At 33.0% G+C, this 22,793-nt stretch overlaps 2 protein-coding genes across 2 annotated transcripts; both read left to right on the top strand.

Moving 5' to 3' along the window:
* Window positions 1-48: 48 nt before the first annotated feature.
* LOC100371640 (tyrosine-protein phosphatase Lar-like) lies at window positions 49-17,712 on the top strand. The gene is made up of 10 exons (XM_085497473.1): window positions 49-169; window positions 931-1,099; window positions 2,091-2,239; window positions 2,440-2,562; window positions 4,423-4,638; window positions 4,991-5,098; window positions 5,497-5,688; window positions 6,828-7,028; window positions 7,158-7,286; window positions 17,504-17,712. Exons 1-10 carry the CDS (start codon window positions 49-51, stop codon window positions 17,710-17,712), a joined length of 1,617 nt encoding a protein of 538 aa, XP_085353599.1.
* A 592-nt stretch (window positions 17,713-18,304) lies between these two features.
* LOC146747847 (uncharacterized) lies at window positions 18,305-21,043 on the top strand. Its single transcript, XM_085497472.1, has 6 exons — window positions 18,305-18,413; window positions 19,464-19,634; window positions 19,968-20,071; window positions 20,240-20,421; window positions 20,579-20,696; window positions 20,819-21,043. Exons 1-6 carry the CDS (start codon window positions 18,305-18,307, stop codon window positions 20,939-20,941), a joined length of 807 nt encoding a protein of 268 aa, XP_085353598.1. The 3' UTR covers window positions 20,942-21,043.
* The last annotated feature ends 1,750 nt before the right edge of the window (window positions 21,044-22,793 follow it).

The following is a 22,793-nucleotide window of genomic DNA, read 5'->3' as shown; positions in this document are numbered from 1 at the left end:
CTATCTCGTGAACATCTTATGTTTCTTTTTGAAATAAGGATTTACTGAATGCCCTTCCAAGCTTACACTTCTTCCAAGTTTGCTCATCGCTCAGATCGAAACAGTGTCGTTGCGAATGCCATGGAGAACTTATCGACCTGTTTTGTCATAATGTGTATGGTTGGCTTAGGTGAGTACCTTTCGTCACGTGTGTTTCTATGGTAGGTAAAGTTGAACCGCAGTATAATTAAACTCGACTAACATGGTTGTATGTTTCTCTAAAGTTGGTATGAGTGAATGCAATTTACACGCCATTGTGTTGCTGAGAAGGCAATATTCATAAAATAGCATCCCAGAGATTCTGAAAACATGGAGTGTTATCTGATAACCTCGATTCGCGACTAGATGGATGTAAACGAACTCTGACTTCGGTGATTGGTATTGATGCGGATAATACTAGATATATAGGATCCATTGACGTCACAGATTTCCTAAATACGAATACTGCTCAACCTGTGGCTTACACGTGTCATACACATAGTCATTTTATCTTTTGGAATACACAATATTCCCTGGAAGAATTCAAATGAATACACAACAAACTAAACTGTTCAAACTAGGGTAACAACATTCCCGAAATAGTAAACACATTCAAGATGATTTCCAGTTGCTTGGTACACTCTCATTAAACACACAAATTTATCATTCGTCGAAAATACAATATTTGCTATACATACTTCTTATAGTGATTTTCTTTGTCACTGACACGAACATATCATGATAAAATGATATTTATCTTCATGTTGTTTATCTGTACAAAGGTACTTTTGATCAAATAATGTTTTGGCCTTGAATGTCTCCCTTTTCATATTTTAAAGTATGGACACAATTCAGCATAATAAATCTCACGATGTATACACAATAATATGTCGTGTCGTTAATTTTATGTAGGCTTTGCCGCCGATGTCAACTTGAAACAAGATTTGCTCGCCCCAACTGATGTAATTGCAACCGTGCTATCACTCCGCCGTGTCAAACTTAAATGGACTGATCCTATGACTTTTGACCATGCAAAGACATATACAGTGGAGTATCGACAACTATATCCAACGGAATCAGGGTGAGAGCATATGTATGTCATTTTAAAGGGCGGGGTCGTCGCGAAGCGCGTGTTTGAACTCATGTAAACAAACAATGTATTTCACACGCGTTGCGTACGTCGCTATGAGCAGGACGCGGCGCGACGACTATCACCCTAAAAACATGTTTCATTTTAACTTGGAAAGCTGTCGTGGGAGGACGCTTTTGCATAATGGTGACGTTTGTAGTACGAGTAGGGGGGGGGGAAGGGTTATTTTCGTTCAACGTAATTGCAATATTTTTTTGTTCGTACAACGTAAATAGAAAAAATAAATTCCGTAATTCTGTAATCACAGGCTAGACGTACAACGTAATCAATCAAATATTTTTTTCGTACACTGTAAAAATGTGTCATTTTTCTCGGTACGTACAAGAATTGACATCCAAATAAAAAAATCGTAAAAAATAATCCAGGGAAATTACATTTTAAAAACTGTAAAACGACTAGATGACACAATTCACTACAAAATTGAATGTCAAACTGTAAAAGGCCCTCTAACCGAATGAAGAGCACTACGAGGGTAATATGCGCATGCGTTTCTACACACGGCGCAGTAATGGCGGAGAATTTGAGTCGGAGAGCTCTTCGGACCATTCAATGTTCCATTTTTTAACACTGTAAACTGTAAAAACGTCTTTTTTTTCCTTGTAAATTGTAAAAAAAACTTTTTATTTCCCGTAAAACCGTACCAGCTACCCCTTTGCCTCCCCTCTAATTACAGTTTTATATTACGTTTTTTTTTAGAAAGCACATATTGCCAGATGGGCTATATTCTGAAATTACGGCCTACTCACTCATGTGAAGTGAATCGTGTTTACTGGAAGAAACCATATGCTTATTACATTAAACAATATGTTTTATTGATGTATTTTCTTCATATATCCAAACACCGTACCTGAACCTTGACCTTTGGTAGAGCCATCATGGTACGCGTACCATTAAACTTGAATAACTTCTGGTTTTATTTCAGAATAACAAACGTAGAGGTCGATCAACAAGAAGTCACTATAAAAGGGCTCCAGTCGTTCGCGCGTTATGAGTTTAAAATTGCAGCTCATAACGATGAAGGAGTTGGATTACAGTGCGACCCCGTGTACGCAACAACGATGATGGAAGGCGGTGAGCAAACTTGAGAAATTCGCATGAGCTACGCCCTTAGCGACGACGACAAGCTATAGTCGGGTCGGTGGTGGGTGACAACCCACATGACTTTGTCCCAGATCGTGAAGAAAAATGAATATTAGATTTTTAAACAAGTAAATTGAGTCGGATACTTTTACAAAATCACAATGTGTGTTTATTTTTGCTTTTATTTGTAGACGGGTATGCGCCAATAATTTCCCCCGTAGTCGTTGACGTTCGTGACAAAGATTCAGTTAACAATATCGTGAGCGTGGACGTTGTTGTCAGAGTAACGAGTGCAAGAGGATATGAACCTACAGGTAATGAAATAAGACAAAGTACTGATAGTGTGATGAAAACACACACCAAACTTTAACAATAGAAAGTACGTTGGATAAAATTAATTGAATTCGCTTCCTTGTAGGCAATTCAAGCCAGTAAGTGTAGTAATATTTTCACTATAATTGATAATGTTTTTTTAAGTAGCTCGTGTAAGTAATGCGTTTTGTTGAATTATGACCTGGAGGTTTTTTTTGGAGGGGGGAATTTATGTATGTTCTCGTCTCAAGTAAATTGTGTACGGAGAACATCACTGCACCCCACCAATGTCTCTTTTGACCTTTTTGTTTCAAATTAAAAGAGCCAAGGATTTTGCCACTGAAACCGTATTTCATGTTTCTATTTTAATGGCATGTAATAACAGTTTTCAATATTTAATGGTATAATAACACTATGACAGATCTTCAATTTGGATTTAGAAAAGACAGACGCACAAATGATGCATTTTTTGTACTAAAATGATATGAACAGTTAATAATAAATTAATAGTAAAAAATAAAACGTTTATACAGTTGCTTTATAGACTTTATAAAGCGTTTGACTGCGAAGAGTATGGAAGTTCTTCAAAAATGCATGAATAAATTAAATCAATATTGTGAAAAATGGTGCATGATTGTAAATATAAAAAAGACAAAGGCGATGGTTTTTAACACAAGTAACACGTTGATAAAAATGAAAACCTAAAATTTAACAATCAAGAAGTTACAGCAGTTAGATAATTTTGCTACCTGGGAACAGTATTTAAATCCAAATGGCAAATTTGAAACTAAACCATGTAATGGTCAAAAACAAGGTAATGATCATTATTAACTATGCGACAAACAATCCTAAGTCAAAAAAATATTTCAGTAACACTGAGTTTAAAAATGTTTGATCATTTAATATCTCCAATATTAATGTCTGGATCAAAATAACAAAGGACATTAACAGCTTAGAGCAAATTTGTAATTACTTTTATCGTTTTATTTTAGGTGTAAGTAAGGTAGCCCCAATCAGGGGCATTCAAGTTGAAATTGGTAGACTCCCAATTAGACTCAAAACAGACAAAGCTCAAATCAAATACTGGTATAGACCAAACAGACTGACAGTGATTCATTTACTACATGGTGCATTAAAAAAAAAACATTACAAACAATACAAACTGGAAAAAGAAGATTGAACATATATTGGGGGAGAACCAATTTAATAAAACTGAAGATGAATACGAGATAAAAAAAAAAAAAAACATCAATCAGTTCTCATAAATTATTGAAAGTAAACTACCAAATGAATATAAACAGACCTGAACAAATCAAATCAAGTAGTTAATTGTAGTAATAAGCAAAAGTGAGGAAATAAATTACGAATTAAAAAATTCAGATTAGGTGACCATAATCTAGAAATTGAATTTGGACGAAGAATGAAGCCAAAAGTGGAAGGAAAAGTTAGAATATGTACAAAATGTAATAAAAAAAGCGGAAAATGAAATCCACGTTATTTTAGGCTGTGAACCTATAAGAAAGAAGGAAAATTGTTGTATATAGATTGTAACATAATAAATAAACAGGATAGAATAAACAATTTTATAAACATGTATAACAACAGTTTTCTTTAGTTAAATATCTTAAACAAACAATATACAAAAAGTAACGTTTAAAAACATTTGATTGTTCACCATTATACTATTTTTTTGTAATTTTTGCTTAATAGTATTATTATTGTAATTTTTGCTTAATAGTATTATTATTGTGTTTTTCTCTTTATAGTATTTTTCTTACCATACATTACCCACAGATGTTAATTGTTGAATGGTAAAGTTATTATAATATTTGTTGAGATCGTATTTTACTAATTGTTCACAGGGTTAATGGTATTCTATTCCGACGACACGTCGCCTGATTCAAGTTATCTATCTTGGCCAATTGTTAGAGTGGATGTAGACATCAATGTTGAAGTTATTATTCCGGTAACTGGGTTGTTGCCAAATCATTCATATAAATTTATTACCCAGACATACAATATGAGAGGCGGTAGTCCAAAGTCGGAACCATTCTCTTACACGACACCTATGAACGGCGGTAAGTTTACGATTATAGTTAATTTGAGCAGTGTCAGAAGTATACGATAATTTTTATATTTCAATCCGAATGAATGAATGAATGAATGAATGAATGAATGAATGAATGAATGAGTAAGTGAGTGAGTGAGTGAGTAAGTGAGAGGGTGAGTGAGTGAGTGAGTGAGTGAGTGAGTGAGTGAGTGAGTGAGTGAGTGAATGAGTGCGTGCGTGCGTGAGTGAGTGAGTCAGTGAGTGTGAATCAAACAGTGAATGTGTGCAAAATAAATGTGAATATGCAAATTATGTACAAGGTTCTCAAAATGCACTTGGACTCAGAAAAGAGAAATGTAATAACTATATTTTGCCTTCAGACGGAGATATCGTACCATCATCGCCCACTGACGTCGTTGTTCGGCTCATCACGTCAGAATCTGTCAAAATAGAATGGAAATCACCCGAAGAAGGACTACCAATAACAGGTGAATAATGTTGTTCTATGCATATACTTGGTATATAATCATATGTGCATATTTAAGTAAAGTAACACTCTGTTAATCTTTACGTGTATATTAATTGATATTTTTCTTCAAATGTCGTCATCATTACTGACGATTCCAAATGCGAACTGTGTCTTTTGTAAGAGTAGCTAGGCAGCGACGGAGGCAGGGAGGGAGGGTATAGTCTCTTTTCGTGCAAACTAGGGAATTTCCTATCATTCTTCTGTACATAATCCAAGCCATACTTTTATAACTTTCACCACATAAATATTCAAACTCAGGATTTTATATTTATTAGTATACTGTACTGTATAAATTAATACACGTAATTTGAATACGCCATTCATTGCTGATATCAGTTCAATCATTTATTTCCCAAGGCTATGAAGTATACTGGACGAATGAGATGGACGCTCCGGTGGAAGAATGGAGTATGGTGGAAGCGTCTAGTTCGGTGACGTCTCTCGTACTGATTGCTCTTTTTTCTGATACGGTATATTTTATCAAAGTTCAAGCACGAAACGACTTCGGTGTCGGGCCGATGTCAATGGTACGCGTGAGCACGTCACCAGGTACTGTTGATAAGTAAACAATTGACTGATATATCTTAAGGCGATTATAGCGGTGACAACTACAATAGTTTAAAAATGCTCACGTGTACCCACAGAAAGTGGAACCACGTATAATTAAAATATGTTGAAACTTTATCATTGGCGAAGGTCATTGATAAGCGGAGCATTTCCCTCTGTGAATAGAGGGCGAATGTCATTGGCGAGAAGGAAAGTCCACATTTTTCAGGGGATACACACTATATATTGTTTTTATTTTTTTAATAATATGTTCTTTCTAATTTTTAGTGTACTCAGGTTAACTCTCAAATCCCCCATTTGACCACCCCTTGATTCAGAAGTAAATTGTACGTTGTGTTCCCATTCGATTAAGATTGTTTTTAGAAAGTGTTAATATTACATATACTATTGGTTGCGTGGACCTATGCAAAAACAAATATAACTGCTATTGAACTATGGAACATTTTTGATAGTTAATCAATGCGATTTATTAAATGAATTTAGATTCACAATGTATGAATAATAAGTAAATATTTATAGATAATGCGTGGAAATAATCATTAACATCCAGTAATATCCTCTATACAAATGTTATTTGATCCACCAGCGACTTAAATTATATAATAATTTAATTTATATATCACGTAGTAGATATATTAAATGTTTCTGTTTCGAAACACGGCGGGCGTAAAAGGCATCATTTTGACGTTTTTCTGTTTCCCCATTTGACCAATTACCACAGCACCGGTACCCACGGAAGTACCAATCAAGTACGGGATGTGTCCAGATATGTCCAACTCTCGCTTCTGCGTGGAGTCGTGCAGTTACCATAACGATTGTCCTGGGCGCCAGTTGTGCTGTTATAATGGCTGCGCCCGTATCTGTACCGACGGGCAACCAATTTTACCAGGTATATTACACACCAATTTGTCTTATTTTTGTTATCGAAATTTGCATGATCTTTAAGTAATTACCTATAAGGAATGTAAATGTATAAGTACTTAGTAATTTATACATCGCACGAGAGCTGGTCATGTATAATATCATATGTTCGGTCACGTTATGCGCTTTATCTGATTGGTTGTAATTAACTACCGGTAACTGCAATTCCACGTAACCATAAACGTGGTTGGTTCTCATAGCACCCATAAAGGAGTTGACGTGTCCGCCGTTTGCCGATCCGCCAAATGGAGTGGCTGTATGTGATGGCGGTGTAGTCGGAAGTACCTGTCGATCTTCTTGTGACGAAGGTTATATTCACTCGGAGGCGGACGCATCTAAGATGGTCCGTACATGTGGAGCTGATGGACAATGGTCTGGAGAACAGATCACCTGCGTTCAAGGTGGGTGATACAGTTTCATTATAAGAAATAAATACATGAAACATACCAAATGAATATAATAAATAAATGTACGACGTGATTATTGCCAATAATAAAGATATAACTTATTCTTATTGTGTTGTACTGTAGATGTAATCGATGGCCCACCTTTGGCACCAAATATACTGTCTATTGAGGACGTGTCTATCAACGGCGATGAAACACGTAGTGTTAGTCTAGTATGGAGGGCACCCTCTCAGTTCGATCCAGACATTACAGGTAAATAGGCAATTACGTATGTCATTACAACGCATACATCCATGCCACTTCGCACAATTGTTATTACATTGTAGGTTACGTAGTTTATTATCACGCATACATCTATACTAATTTGCACAATTGTTATTACATTGTAGGTTACGTAGTTCATTATCACGCATACATCCATGCCACTTCGCACAATTGTTATTACATTGTAGGTTACGTAGTTTATTATCACGCATACATCTATACTAATTTGCACAATTGTTATTACATTGTAGGTTACGTAGTTTATTATCACGCATACATCTATACCAATTTACACAATTGTTATTACATTGTAGGTTACGTAGTTCATTATCACGCATACATCTATACCAATTTGCACAATTGTTATTACATTGTAGGTTACGTATTTTATTATCACGCATACATCTATATCAATTTGCACAATTGTTATTACATTGTAGGTTACGTAGTTTATTATCACGCATACATCTATACCAATTTGCACAATTGTTATTACATTGTAGGTTACGTATTTTATTATCACGCATACATCTATATCAATTTACACAATTGTTATTACATTGTAGGTTACGTAGTTTATTATCACGCATACATCTATACCAATTTACACAATTGTTATTACATTGTAGGTTACGTATTTTATTATCACGCATACATCTATACCAATTTACACAATTGTTATTACATTGTAGGTTACGTAGTTTATTATCACGCATACATCTATACCAATTTGCACAATTGTTATTACATTGTTGGTTACGTAGTTTATTATCACGCATACATCTATACCAATTTACACAATTGTTATTACATTGTAGGTTACGTATTTTATTATCACGCATACATCTATACCAATTTACACAATTGTTATTACATTGTAGGTTACGTAGTTTATTATCACGCATACATCTATACCAATTTACACAATTGTTATTACATTGTAGGTTACGTAGTTTATTATCACGCATACATCTATACCAATTTGCACAATTGTTATTACATTGTAGGTTACGTAGTTTATTATCACGCAAACATCTATACCAATTTACACAATTGTTATTACATTGTAGGTTACGTAGTTCATTATCACGCATACATCTATACCAATTTACACAATTGTTATTACATTGTAGGTTACGTAGTTCATTATCACGCATACATCTATACCAATTTACACAATTGTTATTACATTGTAGGTTACGTAGTTCATTATCACGCATACATCTATACCAATTTGCACAATTGTTATTACATTGTAGGTTACGTATTTTATTATCACGCATACATCTATACCAATTTACACAATTGTTATTACATTGTAGGTTACGTAGTTTATTATCACGCATACATCTATACCAATTTGCACAATTGTTATTACATTGTTGGTTACGTAGTTTATTATCACGCATACATCTATACCAATTTACACAATTGTTATTACATTGTAGGTTACGTATTTTATTATCACGCATACATCTATACCAATTTACACAATTGTTATTACATTGTAGGTTACGTAGTTTATTATCACGCATACATCTATACCAATTTACACAATTGTTATTACATTGTAGGTTACGTAGTTTATTATCACGCATACATCTATACCAATTTGCACAATTGTTATTACATTGTAGGTTACGTAGTTTATTATCACGCAAACATCTATACCAATTTACACAATTGTTATTACATTGTAGGTTACGTAGTTCATTATCACGCATACATCTATACCAATTTACACAATTGTTATTACATTGTAGGTTACGTAGTTCATTATCACGCATACATCTATACCAATTTACACAATTGTTATTACATTGTAGGTTACGTAGTTCATTATCACGCATACATCTATACCAATTTGCACAATTGTTATTACATTGTAGGTTACGTATTTTATTATCATGCATACATCTATACCAATTTACACAATTGTTATTACATTGTAGGTTACGTAGTTTATTATCACGCATACATCTATACCAATTTGCACAATTGTTATTACATTGTAGGTTACGTAGTTTATTATCACGCATACATCTATACCAATTTACACAATTGTTATTACATTGTAGGTTACGTAGTTTATTATCACGCATACATCTATACCAGTTTGCACAATTGTTATTACATTGTAGGTTACGTAGTTTATTATCACGCATACATCTATACCAATTTACACAATTGTTATTACATTGTAGGTTACGTATTTTATTATCACGCATACATCTATATCAATTTGCACAATTGTTATTACATTGTAGGTTACGTATTTTATTATCACGCATACATCTATACCAATTTACACAATTGTTATTACATTGTAGGTTACGTAGTTTATTATCACGCATACATCTATACCAATTTACACAATTGTTATTACATTGTAGGTTACGTAGTTTATTATCACGCATACATCTATGCCAATTTACACAATTGTTATTACATTGAAGGTTACGTATTTTATTATCACGCATACATCTATACCAATTTACACAATTGTTATTACATTGTAGGTTACGTATTTTATTATCACGCATACATCTATACCAATTTGCACAATTGTTATTACATTGTAGGTTACGTATTTTATTATCACGCATACATCTATACCAATTTACACAATTGTTATTACATTGTAGGTTACGTAGTTTATTATCACGCATACATCTATACCAATTTACACAATTGTTATTACATTGTAGGTTACGTAGTTTATTATCACGCATACATCTATACCAATTTGCACAATTGTTATTACATTGTAGGTTACGTATTTTATTATCACGCATACATCTATACCAATTTACACAATTGTTATTACATTGTAGGTTACGTATTTTATTATCACGCATACATCTATACCAATTTACACAATTGTTATTACATTGTAGGTTACGTATTTTATTATCACGCATACATCTATACCAATTTACACAATTGTTATTACATTGTAGGTTACGTAGTTTATTATCACGCATACATCTATACCAATTTGCACAATTGTTATTACATTGTTGGTTACGTAGTTTATTATCACGCATACATCTATACCAATTTACACAATTGTTATTACATTGTAGGTTACGTATTTTATTATCACGCATACATCTATTCCAATTTACACAATTGTTATTACATTGTAGGTTACGTAGTTTATTATCACGCATACATCTATACCAATTTACACAATTGTTATTACATTGTAGGTTACGTAGTTTATTATCACGCATACATCTATACCAATTTACACAATTGTTATTACATTGTAGGTTACGTAGTTTATTATCACGCATACATCTATACCAATTTGCACAATTGTTATTACATTGTAGGTTACGTAGTTTATTATCACGCAAACATCTATACCAATTTACACAATTGTTATTACATTGTAGGTTACGTAGTTCATTATCACGCATACATCTATACCAATTTACACAATTGTTATTACATTGTAGGTTACGTAGTTCATTATCACGCATACATCTATACCAATTTACACAATTGTTATTACATTGTAGGTTACGTAGTTCATTATCACGCATACATTTATACCAATTTGCACAATTGTTATTACATTGTAGGTTACGTATTTTATTATCACGCATACATCTATACCAATTTACACAATTGTTATTACATTGTAGGTTACGTAGTTTATTATCACGCATACATCTATACCAATTTGCACAATTGTTATTACATTGTAGGTTACATAGTTTATTATCACGCATACATCTATACCAATTTACACAATTGTTATTACATTGTAGGTTAAGTAGTTTATTATCACGCATACATCTATACCAGTTTGCACAATTGTTATTACATTGTAGGTTACGTAGTTTATTATCACGCATACATCTATACCAATTTACACAATTGTTATTACATTGTAGGTTACGTATTTTATTATCACGCATACATCTATATCAATTTGCACAATTGTTATTACATTGTAGGTTACGTATTTTATTATCACGCATACATCTATACCAATTTACACAATTGTTATTACATTGTAGGTTACGTAGTTTATTATCACGCATACATCTATACCAATTTGCACAATTGTTATTACATTGTTGGTTACGTAGTTTATTATCACGCATACATCTATACCAATTTACACAATTGTTATTACATTGTAGGTTACGTATTTTATTATCACGCATACATCTATACCAATTTACACAATTGTTATTACATTGTAGGTTACGTAGTTTATTATCACGCATACATCTATACCAATTTACACAATTGTTATTACATTGTAGGTTACGTAGTTTATTATCACGCATACATCTATACCAATTTGCACAATTGTTATTACATTGTTGGTTACGTAGTTTATTATCACGCATACATCTATACCAATTTACACAATTGTTATTACATTGTAGGTTACGTATTTTATTATCACGCATACATCTATACCAATTTACACAATTGTTATTACATTGTAGGTTACGTAGTTTATTATCACGCATACATCTATACCAATTTACACAATTGTTATTACATTGTAGGTTACGTAGTTTATTATCACGCATACATCTATACCAATTTGCACAATTGTTATTACATTGTAGGTTACGTAGTTTATTATCACGCAAACATCTATACCAATTTACACAATTGTTATTACATTGTAGGTTACGTAGTTCATTATCACGCATACATCTATACCAATTTACACAATTGTTATTACATTGTAGGTTACGTAGTTCATTATCACGCATACATCTATACCAATTTACACAATTGTTATTACATTGTAGGTTACGTAGTTCATTATCACGCATACATCTATACCAATTTGCACAATTGTTATTACATTGTAGGTTACGTATTTTATTATCACGCATACATCTATACCAATTTACACAATTGTTATTACATTGTAGGTTACGTAGTTTATTATCACGCATACATCTATACCAATTTGCACAATTGTTATTACATTGTAGGTTACGTAGTTTATTATCACGCATACATCTATACCAATTTACACAATTGTTATTACATTGTAGGTTACGTAGTTTATTATCACGCATACATCTATACCAGTTTGCACAATTGTTATTACATTGTAGGTTACGTAGTTTATTATCACGCATACATCTATACCAATTTACACAATTGTTATTACATTGTAGGTTACGTATTTTATTATCACGCATACATCTATATCAATTTGCACAATTGTTATTACATTGTAGGTTACGTATTTTATTATCACGCATACATCTATACCAATTTACACAATTGTTATTACATTGTAGGTTACGTAGTTTATTATCACGCATACATCTATACCAATTTACACAATTGCTATTACATTGTAGGTTACGTAGTTTATTATCACGCATACATCTATGCCAATTTACACAATTGTTATTACATTGAAGGTTACGTATTTTATTATCACGCATACATCTATACCAATTTACACAATTGTTATTACATTGTAGGTTACGTAGTTTATTATCACGCATACATCTATACCAATTTGCACAATTGTTATTACATTGTAGGTTACGTATTTTATTATCACGCATACATCTATACCAATTTACACAATTGTTATTACATTGTAGGTTACGTAGTTTATTATCACGCATACATCTATACCAATTTACACAATTGTTATTACATTGTAGGTTACGTAGTTTATTATCACGCATACATCTATACCAATTTGCACAATTGTTATTACATTGTAGGTTACGTATTTTATTATCACGCATACATCTATACCAATTTACACAATTGTTATTACATTGTAGGTTACGTATTTTATTATCACGCATACATCTATACCAATTTACACAATTGTTATTACATTGTAGGTTACGTATTTTATTATCACGCATACATCTATACCAATTTACACAATTGTTATTACATTGTAGGTTACGTAGTTTATTATCACGCATACATCTATACCAATTTGCACAATTGTTATTACATTGTTGGTTACGTAGTTTATTATCACGCATACATCTATACCAATTTACACAATTGTTATTACATTGTAGGTTACGTATTTTATTATCACGCATACATCTATACCAATTTAAACAATTGTTATTACATTGTAGGTTACGTAGTTTATTATCACGCATACATCTATACCAATTTACACAATTGTTATTACATTGTAGGTTACGTAGTTTATTATCACGCATACATCTATACCAATTTACACAATTGTTATTACATTGTAGGTTACGTAGTTTATTATCACGCATACATCTATACCAATTTGCACAATTGTTATTACATTGTAGGTTACGTAGTTTATTATCACGCAAACATCTATACCAATTTACACAATTGTTATTACATTGTAGGTTACGTAGTTCATTATCACGCATACATCTATACCAATTTACACAATTGTTATTACATTGTAGGTTACGTAGTTCATTATCACGCATACATCTATACCAATTTACACAATTGTTATTACATTGTAGGTTACGTAGTTCATTATCACGCATACATCTATACCAATTTGCACAATTGTTATTACATTGTAGGTTACGTATTTTATTATCACGCATACATCTATACCAATTTACACAATTGTTATTACATTGTAGGTTACGTAGTTTATTATCACGCATACATCTATACCAATTTGCACAATTGTTATTACATTGTTGGTTACGTAGTTTATTATCACGCATACATCTATACCAATTTACACAATTGTTATTACATTGTAGGTTACGTATTTTATTATCACGCATACATCTATACCAATTTACACAATTGTTATTACATTGTAGGTTACGTAGTTTATTATCACGCATACATCTATACCAATTTACACAATTGTTATTACATTGTAGGTTACGTAGTTTATTATCACGCATACATCTATACCAATTTGCACAATTGTTATTACATTGTAGGTTACGTAGTTTATTATCACGCATACATCTATACCAATTTACACAATTGTTATTACATTGTAGGTTACGTAGTTTATTATCACGCATACATCTATACCAGTTTGCACAATTGTTATTACATTGTAGGTTACGTAGTTTATTATCACGCATACATCTATACCAATTTACACAATTGTTATTACATTGTAGGTTACGTATTTTATTATCACGCATACATCTATATCAATTTGCACAATTGTTATTACATTGTAGGTTACGTATTTTATTATCACGCATACATCTATACCAATTTACACAATTGTTATTACATTGTAGGTTACGTAGTTTATTATCACGCATACATCTATACCAATTTACACAATTGCTATTACATTGTAGGTTACGTAGTTTATTATCACGCATACATCTATGCCAATTTACACAATTGTTATTACATTGAAGGTTACGTATTTTATTATCACGCATACATCTATACCAATTTACACAATTGTTATTACATTGTAGGTTACGTAGTTTATTATCACGCATACATCTATACCAATTTGCACAATTGTTATTACATTGTAGGTTACGTATTTTATTATCACGCATACATCTATACCAATTTACACAATTGTTATTACATTGTAGGTTACGTAGTTTATTATCACGCATACATCTATACCAATTTACACAATTGTTATTACATTGTAGGTTACGTAGTTTATTATCACGCATACATCTATACCAATTTGCACAATTGTTATTACATTGTAGGTTACGTATTTTATTATCACGCATACATCTATACCAATTTACACAATTGTTATTACATTGTAGGTTACGTATTTTATTATCACGCATACATCTATACCAATTTACACAATTGTTATTACATTGTAGGTTACGTATTTTATTATCACGCATACATCTATACCAATTTACACAATTGTTATTACATTGTAGGTTACGTAGTTTATTATCACGCATACATCTATACCAATTTGCACAATTGTTATTACATTGTTGGTTACGTAGTTTATTATCACGCATACATCTATACCAATTTACACAATTGTTATTACATTGTAGGTTACGTATTTTATTATCACGCATACATCTATACCAATTTAAACAATTGTTATTACATTGTAGGTTACGTAGTTTATTATCACGCATACATCTATACCAATTTACACAATTGTTATTACATTGTAGGTTACGTAGTTTATTATCACGCATACATCTATACCAATTTACACAATTGTTATTACATTGTAGGTTACGTAGTTTATTATCACGCATACATCTATACCAATTTGCACAATTGTTATTACATTGTAGGTTACGTAGTTTATTATCACGCAAACATCTATACCAATTTACACAATTGTTATTACATTGTAGGTTACGTAGTTCATTATCACGCATACATCTATACCAATTTACACAATTGTTATTACATTGTAGGTTACGTAGTTCATTATCACGCATACATCTATACCAATTTACACAATTGTTATTACATTGTAGGTTACGTAGTTCATTATCACGCATACATCTATACCAATTTGCACAATTGTTATTACATTGTAGGTTACGTATTTTATTATCACGCATACATCTATACCAATTTACACAATTGTTATTACATTGTAGGTTACGTAGTTTATTATCACGCATACATCTATACCAATTTGCACAATTGTTATTACATTGTTGGTTACGTAGTTTATTATCACGCATACATCTATACCAATTTACACAATTGTTATTACATTGTAGGTTACGTATTTTATTATCACGCATACATCTATACCAATTTACACAATTGTTATTACATTGTAGGTTACGTAGTTTATTATCACGCATACATCTATACCAATTTACACAATTGTTATTACATTGTAGGTTACGTAGTTTATTATCACGCATACATCTATACCAATTTGCACAATTGTTATTACATTGTAGGTTACGTAGTTTATTATCACGCAAACATCTATACCAATTTACACAATTGTTATTACATTGTAGGTTACGTAGTTCATTATCACGCATACATCTATACCAATTTACACAATTGTTATTACATTGTAGGTTACGTAGTTCATTATCACGCATACATCTATACCAATTTACACAATTGTTATTACATTGTAGGTTACGTAGTTCATTATCACGCATACATCTATACCAATTTGCACAATTGTTATTACATTGTAGGTTACGTATTTTATTATCACGCATACATCTATACCAATTTACACAATTGTTATTACATTGTAGGTTACGTAGTTTATTATCACGCATACATCTATACCAATTTGCACAATTGTTATTACATTGTAGGTTACGTAGTTTATTATCACGCATACATCTATACCAATTTACACAATTGTTATTACATTGTAGGTTACGTAGTTTATTATCACGCATACATCTATACCAGTTTGCACAATTGTTATTACATTGTAGGTTACGTAGTTTATTATCACGCATACATCTATACCAATTTACACAATTGTTATTACATTGTAGGTTACGTATTTTATTATCACGCATACATCTATATCAATTTGCACAATTGTTATTACATTGTAGGTTACGTATTTTATTATCACGCATACATCTATACCAATTTACACAATTGTTATTACATTGTAGGTTACGTAGTTTATTATCACGCATACATCTATACCAATTTACACAATTGTTATTACATTGTAGGTTACGTAGTTTATTATCACGCATACATCTATGCCAATTTACACAATTGTTATTACATTGAAGGTTACGTATTTTATTATCACGCATACATCTATACCAATTTACACAATTGTTATTACATTGTAGGTTACGTAGTTTATTATCACGCATACATCTATACCAATTTGCACAATTGTTATTACATTGTAGGTTACGTATTTTATTATCACGCATACATCTATACCAATTTACACAATTGTTATTACATTGTAGGTTACGTAGTTTATTATCACGCATACATCTATACCAATTTACACAATTGTTATTACATTGTAGGTTACGTAGTTTATTATCACGCATACATCTATACCAATTTGCACAATTGTTATTACATTGTAGGTTACGTATTTTATTATCACGCATACATCTATACCAATTTACACAATTGTTATTACATTGTAGGTTACGTATTTTATTATCACGCATACATCTATACCAATTTACACAATTGTTATTACATTGTAGGTTACGTATTTTATTATCACGCATACATCTATACCAATTTGCACAATTGTTATTACATTGTAGGTTACGTAGTTCATTATACAGAGGACGTCGATGCTCGATACTCACAGTGGATAAACATCAACATCCCGTCCGATACAACCACGTATATTATTACACATCTCAAACCAGACACAACCTACAATTTCAAGATTCGAGCTCTTAATAAATTCGGTCTTAGTAAAGCCTCTGAATCAGTTCGCTACAGAACAAAAGGTAATATGACTTCATAACTCGTCCTTAATTTTACATGTATAATACAATTGTACTACAGTTAGACACGTGACTCATTGGTCAACAACAACCACAGAAGGTTAAGTCTCAGTGATTGATCTATTAACGATTCCATTAGTCGTTTCTATTATCCCGTGGTTGCGTGGAACTATTCATAAACACATACGCGCACAATACATCTTTCGCATCTCAGTAAATTATCCGCCACTGTGCACGCGAAAATGCAACTGATTCAGTGATTGTAAATCTTTCAATTTTATCGTTTTTACGTGATATATGTCCGAAACACTCACTCGAACGTGTGTTTTTACAGATATAAATCCATATTTTTGGTCAGGGTTTGTTTAAACTCAGACTAGTAATACAACAGACTCGCAACGCGGCGTTTTCTTTTGAAGTAATGCGTGCCACGTTTGTTTAGGTTATCAGTTCTTATCGTACCGAGTAAACGTTGCTGAGCAACAACATTTTCATTATATTTCACAAAATAACGCGAGATCTATTTATATTACAATCAACTATCGCGATACATCGCGAGAAATAAAGACAGGAAGTGACATAGACGACAGGAGTTGTCAGTGAACTTCGAAAATGGCATTTACGGAAAAATTTGGCGAATCTGAAGACGATAAGTACGAGTGGGAAGCTATTTTAGGAGAACATTTTGACGAAGATAATGACAATTTCTCTGTAGAACTTTGCAACCCCTGATCGATCTCGTGTTTTTCATTTCCTGAAATTAGGAATAAAAAGAAATATACTGGGCTATTTTTATACAAAACTATGACGGAAGTCAAACAAAATCAGTGAAACTCGAAATAGCAACAATACTGACACACAATAGAAAATTGAAACAGTCACTGAACAACGCGTAGATCGCGTACTATGAAGTCGAACGCGACAAAAATAACGCACCTCCAGTTTTTACCGTTATTGGATCACGTTGATTCGCTGAGAGAGATATGTACATGACACTAGCTATCTCATGTTTCGGCATCCCGGAACACAAAAACAAAACGGGTAACACACAAAGAAGTATGATCGTTCAAAACACAGCGATAAGCTCTCTCCAAAAAAATATTGGAAACCTTCCGCAAAATCCGCAACAGCGAGAAATATCGATTCAAAGTTGCTCATTATATATTCAAAAACTATTTGAGGTAAACACTAAGACATTCAGTTACTTGTAACTCCCCTGATTCTTGGTCGATTCTTAAAATTCTTACACAGCTGCAAAGGTCAAAATGTCCAGAACGCATCTCCCGTTATTTTAAATATACTAGTATCCGGATCCGTTTTACGAAGAAATACGCAATTTCCGAAGGAGCGCGAAGTGTGCAGAATATCCAGTGCTCGGTAAACTTCGACGGTGTCTATGCCAATAGGCGTTGCGAGTCTGTTGTATTACTAGTCTGAGGTTTAAATTACACTCTGGCTACCATATCGCTCTCGACAATTCAAGAATTATCTTGTCTGTGACCCTTAATGCCGGGGTTATATCTGTAAACCCACATATTCTCGCGATGTTTCTAATACATTCTAGGCCTTTGTGTTTCAACCTCACATTCCTCTTCAAAACTCTCGCACAATCTCAAGTTTCAGTATATCGGTTGCAATAACGATGACCCATCTTAATTTGTTGATGTAAAATTTTGCATAATTTCCCCCCAAAAGTGGTATAAGATCATGAATCACAATACTGATTGAAGTAAATGGCGTGAATTTTACTTTAACTCTGCGATAATTATAGCAACTCAAATGGTAAAGAAAACCGGGAAGTGTCCTGCGTTTGTGGAAGGCCGTGGCTGTCAGGAAAATTGCTTTTCGAATGAAGAATGCCCTGGTAATCAAGTATGTTGTTATAATGGGTGTGGTAGAGTATGTGTCGACCCCGAAGAAGAGATTATACAACCAGCGGCAGGTACACACACACACACACACACTACTACGATAACATTGGTGAGCACATAGTTTGAATGTAATCTAAAAACGGTATATTACATCGGGTAGCCATAACCAATGACGTCACTGTGTATGGGCATTACATTATTTCATAATTACACGACTACCAATATAATATTAAATAAATTTATATTTATTGCCGATATATTCACGTTACTGTAATATGTTATAGTAGCCATATATTGCATGGTAGATTTCACTCAGATTTCTAGTGTATTTTCACATTTACTGATATAAATAGGCTATTCTCTACTATTTACTGATATACATATACAATTGATGTCTTTGTCAGAAGAGTACATCTATGCTGGCTGTTATATGACACCAGACCCTGCTTTAGAAAAAGACGCGGCTTTGTACAAACCAATTGAAGGGACAATTTCTGTAAAACAAAGGGTAGGTTATTGTAGTCATTGAAGTTATGGTTTACATTTTACTCAATGGGTTTCACGTGCAACGGAACATCCTAATGTATTTGAATATTGACCCCGGTGTGTGTCAGGGGGGGGGGGCTACGCGGAGGCGTGCATTTTTTGTAATGTACAACTTTTTTTCTGTCGACAGAGTACTGGTGGTAATATTGATATTATTCTCGATCTCTCGGGATTCGATGCTAGCTCTCGCCATGGGTTTCACGTGCATACTTATGGTTACATTGACGGTATGACAGGTTGCAGTGCTTCTAACACTGGCCAACATTATAATCCACAATTTAAAACACACGGGGCTCCAGGTGACTCTGAACGGTGAGTATGTACGATAACATGTCAGTACTTTATTTTCGATGTATAATTTCAGCTCAATAATGTTCATGCGTGCCGAATATAATAATATCATTATATATTATGTTTAATATATTCTACATTTTGCATTACGTTACTTCTTGATAATACTACGTTACAGTCACGTTGGTGACCTTGGTAACATCGAGAGCGATGAAAATGGTAATGTGAAGACAGTTATTCGTGATGACGTAGCATCTCTAGTTGGACCGGATTCCATTCTTGGGCGGTCGTTCGTGGTAAGTAAGAACAGTGCAAGTACTTCAATCGTCATTCGTAAATTAATTAACATTTGGAGTGTAATATAATAATAGCATCGGTTGAAAAAAAACATTAACTAGTTTGATTAATCTATTCGCAGATTCACGCTGGTGTTGACGATCTTGGTCAAGGCGAAGACGAAGGAAGCCATTCTACCGGTAATGCTGGGGCCCGCATTGCGTGTTGTGCTATTGGATGGATGCCAAGTTTGGAGAACGAGTAGTAGTTCTGAAAATAAATTTCAACTTGAAGCAAAAATTAAATGAGTTGAAATTCGTGACGTGTTGAAGTGTGTTGGAAATAAATATGAAACATTTATTACCAATTTATTGTGCACAATTCTTTGATTCAGTGTTGATATATCTCGTTATTTTTGCTTGAAATATATATTATATATAATATATATATATATATATTATATGGGTTTGCATGATTAGAATTTCAATTTATGCGAGTTCACTTGGGCAAACCACAATCATTTTGCCCAAAATAATAATTAAAATGTCAAAAATATATTAAATATATGTTTATATACTGAGCTCAACTTGATATACATGTACTTACATATTGCATCAATATTGTATATAAAGCTATCTTATCTATATACGAGGGGTGATCAATACGTTCTCGGCCTCACCATGAAACAATGGGTGGAACTCCTATTCTGGGGTATAACTTTATACTATAATGTCTCAAGTCACTATATAATTTCAAATTTAGGTATTCTTTAATTAGCACGTGGTGTCATTTAAAATCAGGCGAGATGACAATCACAAAATGGGCCAGACAGAAGCTCGTGCTGTGATCAAGTATCTCAATAAAAAGGGATGACTCCGAAAAAAATCCACGAAGACATGGTCATGATACTTGGTGAGGTCCCCCTTCTTATTCCACTGTGAAGAAGTGGGTTGCTAACTTGAAGAGAGGCAAGGAGAGCACGAAAGATGACCCAAAGACGCCCAAAATATGCCACCATGGACAATCAGGTTGCGGCCATCCATCCCATGGTAATGAATGACAGACGTGTCACTATCCGACATATCTGGCATTCATTAGGCAGGAAAACTGGAACATCGATGGACAAAGTGCATTGAACTTAGAGGGGACTATGTTAACAAATAGTGTAAGAAAAATCTTCCTTCTGTAATGTTTTATGTGAAGGGCCAAGAACTTATTGATCATCCCTCGTATGTGTATTATATTGTTGTTATCGCCAACAATATCGTCATCTATGACTCGGCAGTTTTCGGTGCTTATTCTGAAAATTCTTCTCCCCTCTTGAATAAAAACAATTGAAATAGAGTAAATGACTTCAGAATTCCAACACTGTTTTCACACATCAAGATACATTTATCCGAGACATGAACTCCATACCGGAGTACACTAATTTAGAAATGTAGCGGTAAATATTTGTCTGATATTTTTTTTCTTAAAATCAGAAAACAAAATAATTACATTATTATCTATTAGCAGGTGCCGGCAAACACATGAACTTTGTGAGCACGCCTTTAAAGGATTCATAAATAGATTTCAAGAAAAATCACGGCAGATACTGTGGAATACCTTATTTTCGCTGGAATTAATTTTCGCTGAAAAGGCTTTTTGGGCGTTTTGTATGGAATTTATTTTCACTGATTTTTGATGAGTTTAATGTGAAATATAGGAAAAAAAGTGTATTCGCTGGATTTTATTTTCACGGAATCATCCCTTCAGCAAAAATAACGAAAATAAATTCCAAGCAAAAATAAAGTTTAACTTTTGAAGTGATTTATTAAATTGTGGGAGTCGTCACCTGCGCAAGCGTCATACGGCCATAGTGTGTCATTGTTTACAAACAAGCGTCTACCCATGAGCCTTTGGGTTTTAGCGTGTGTTGTTATCATCGCTTGGAACTGCGCGTGCGCAGTCGACGACACTCCCGCTTTAACGTGTTATTTGTAAAACCGTGACTGGGACTTGCAACAAAATAAACCATGTGCCCAGCTTGTCTGCTGCCCTCTAGTAACTTACCAGGACTGTATACAGAGGACTGTTATCAGACAAAGTGCACGACCGTGTCGCTATCAGTGTATGAG

The sequence above is a fragment of the Saccoglossus kowalevskii genome, chromosome 3 (assembly GCF_978046115.1).
Source record: "Saccoglossus kowalevskii chromosome 3, keSacKowa6.1, whole genome shotgun sequence".
Classification (NCBI taxonomy): domain Eukaryota; kingdom Metazoa; phylum Hemichordata; class Enteropneusta; family Harrimaniidae; genus Saccoglossus; species Saccoglossus kowalevskii.
This window is presented reverse-complemented; position numbering and strand designations above follow the sequence as displayed.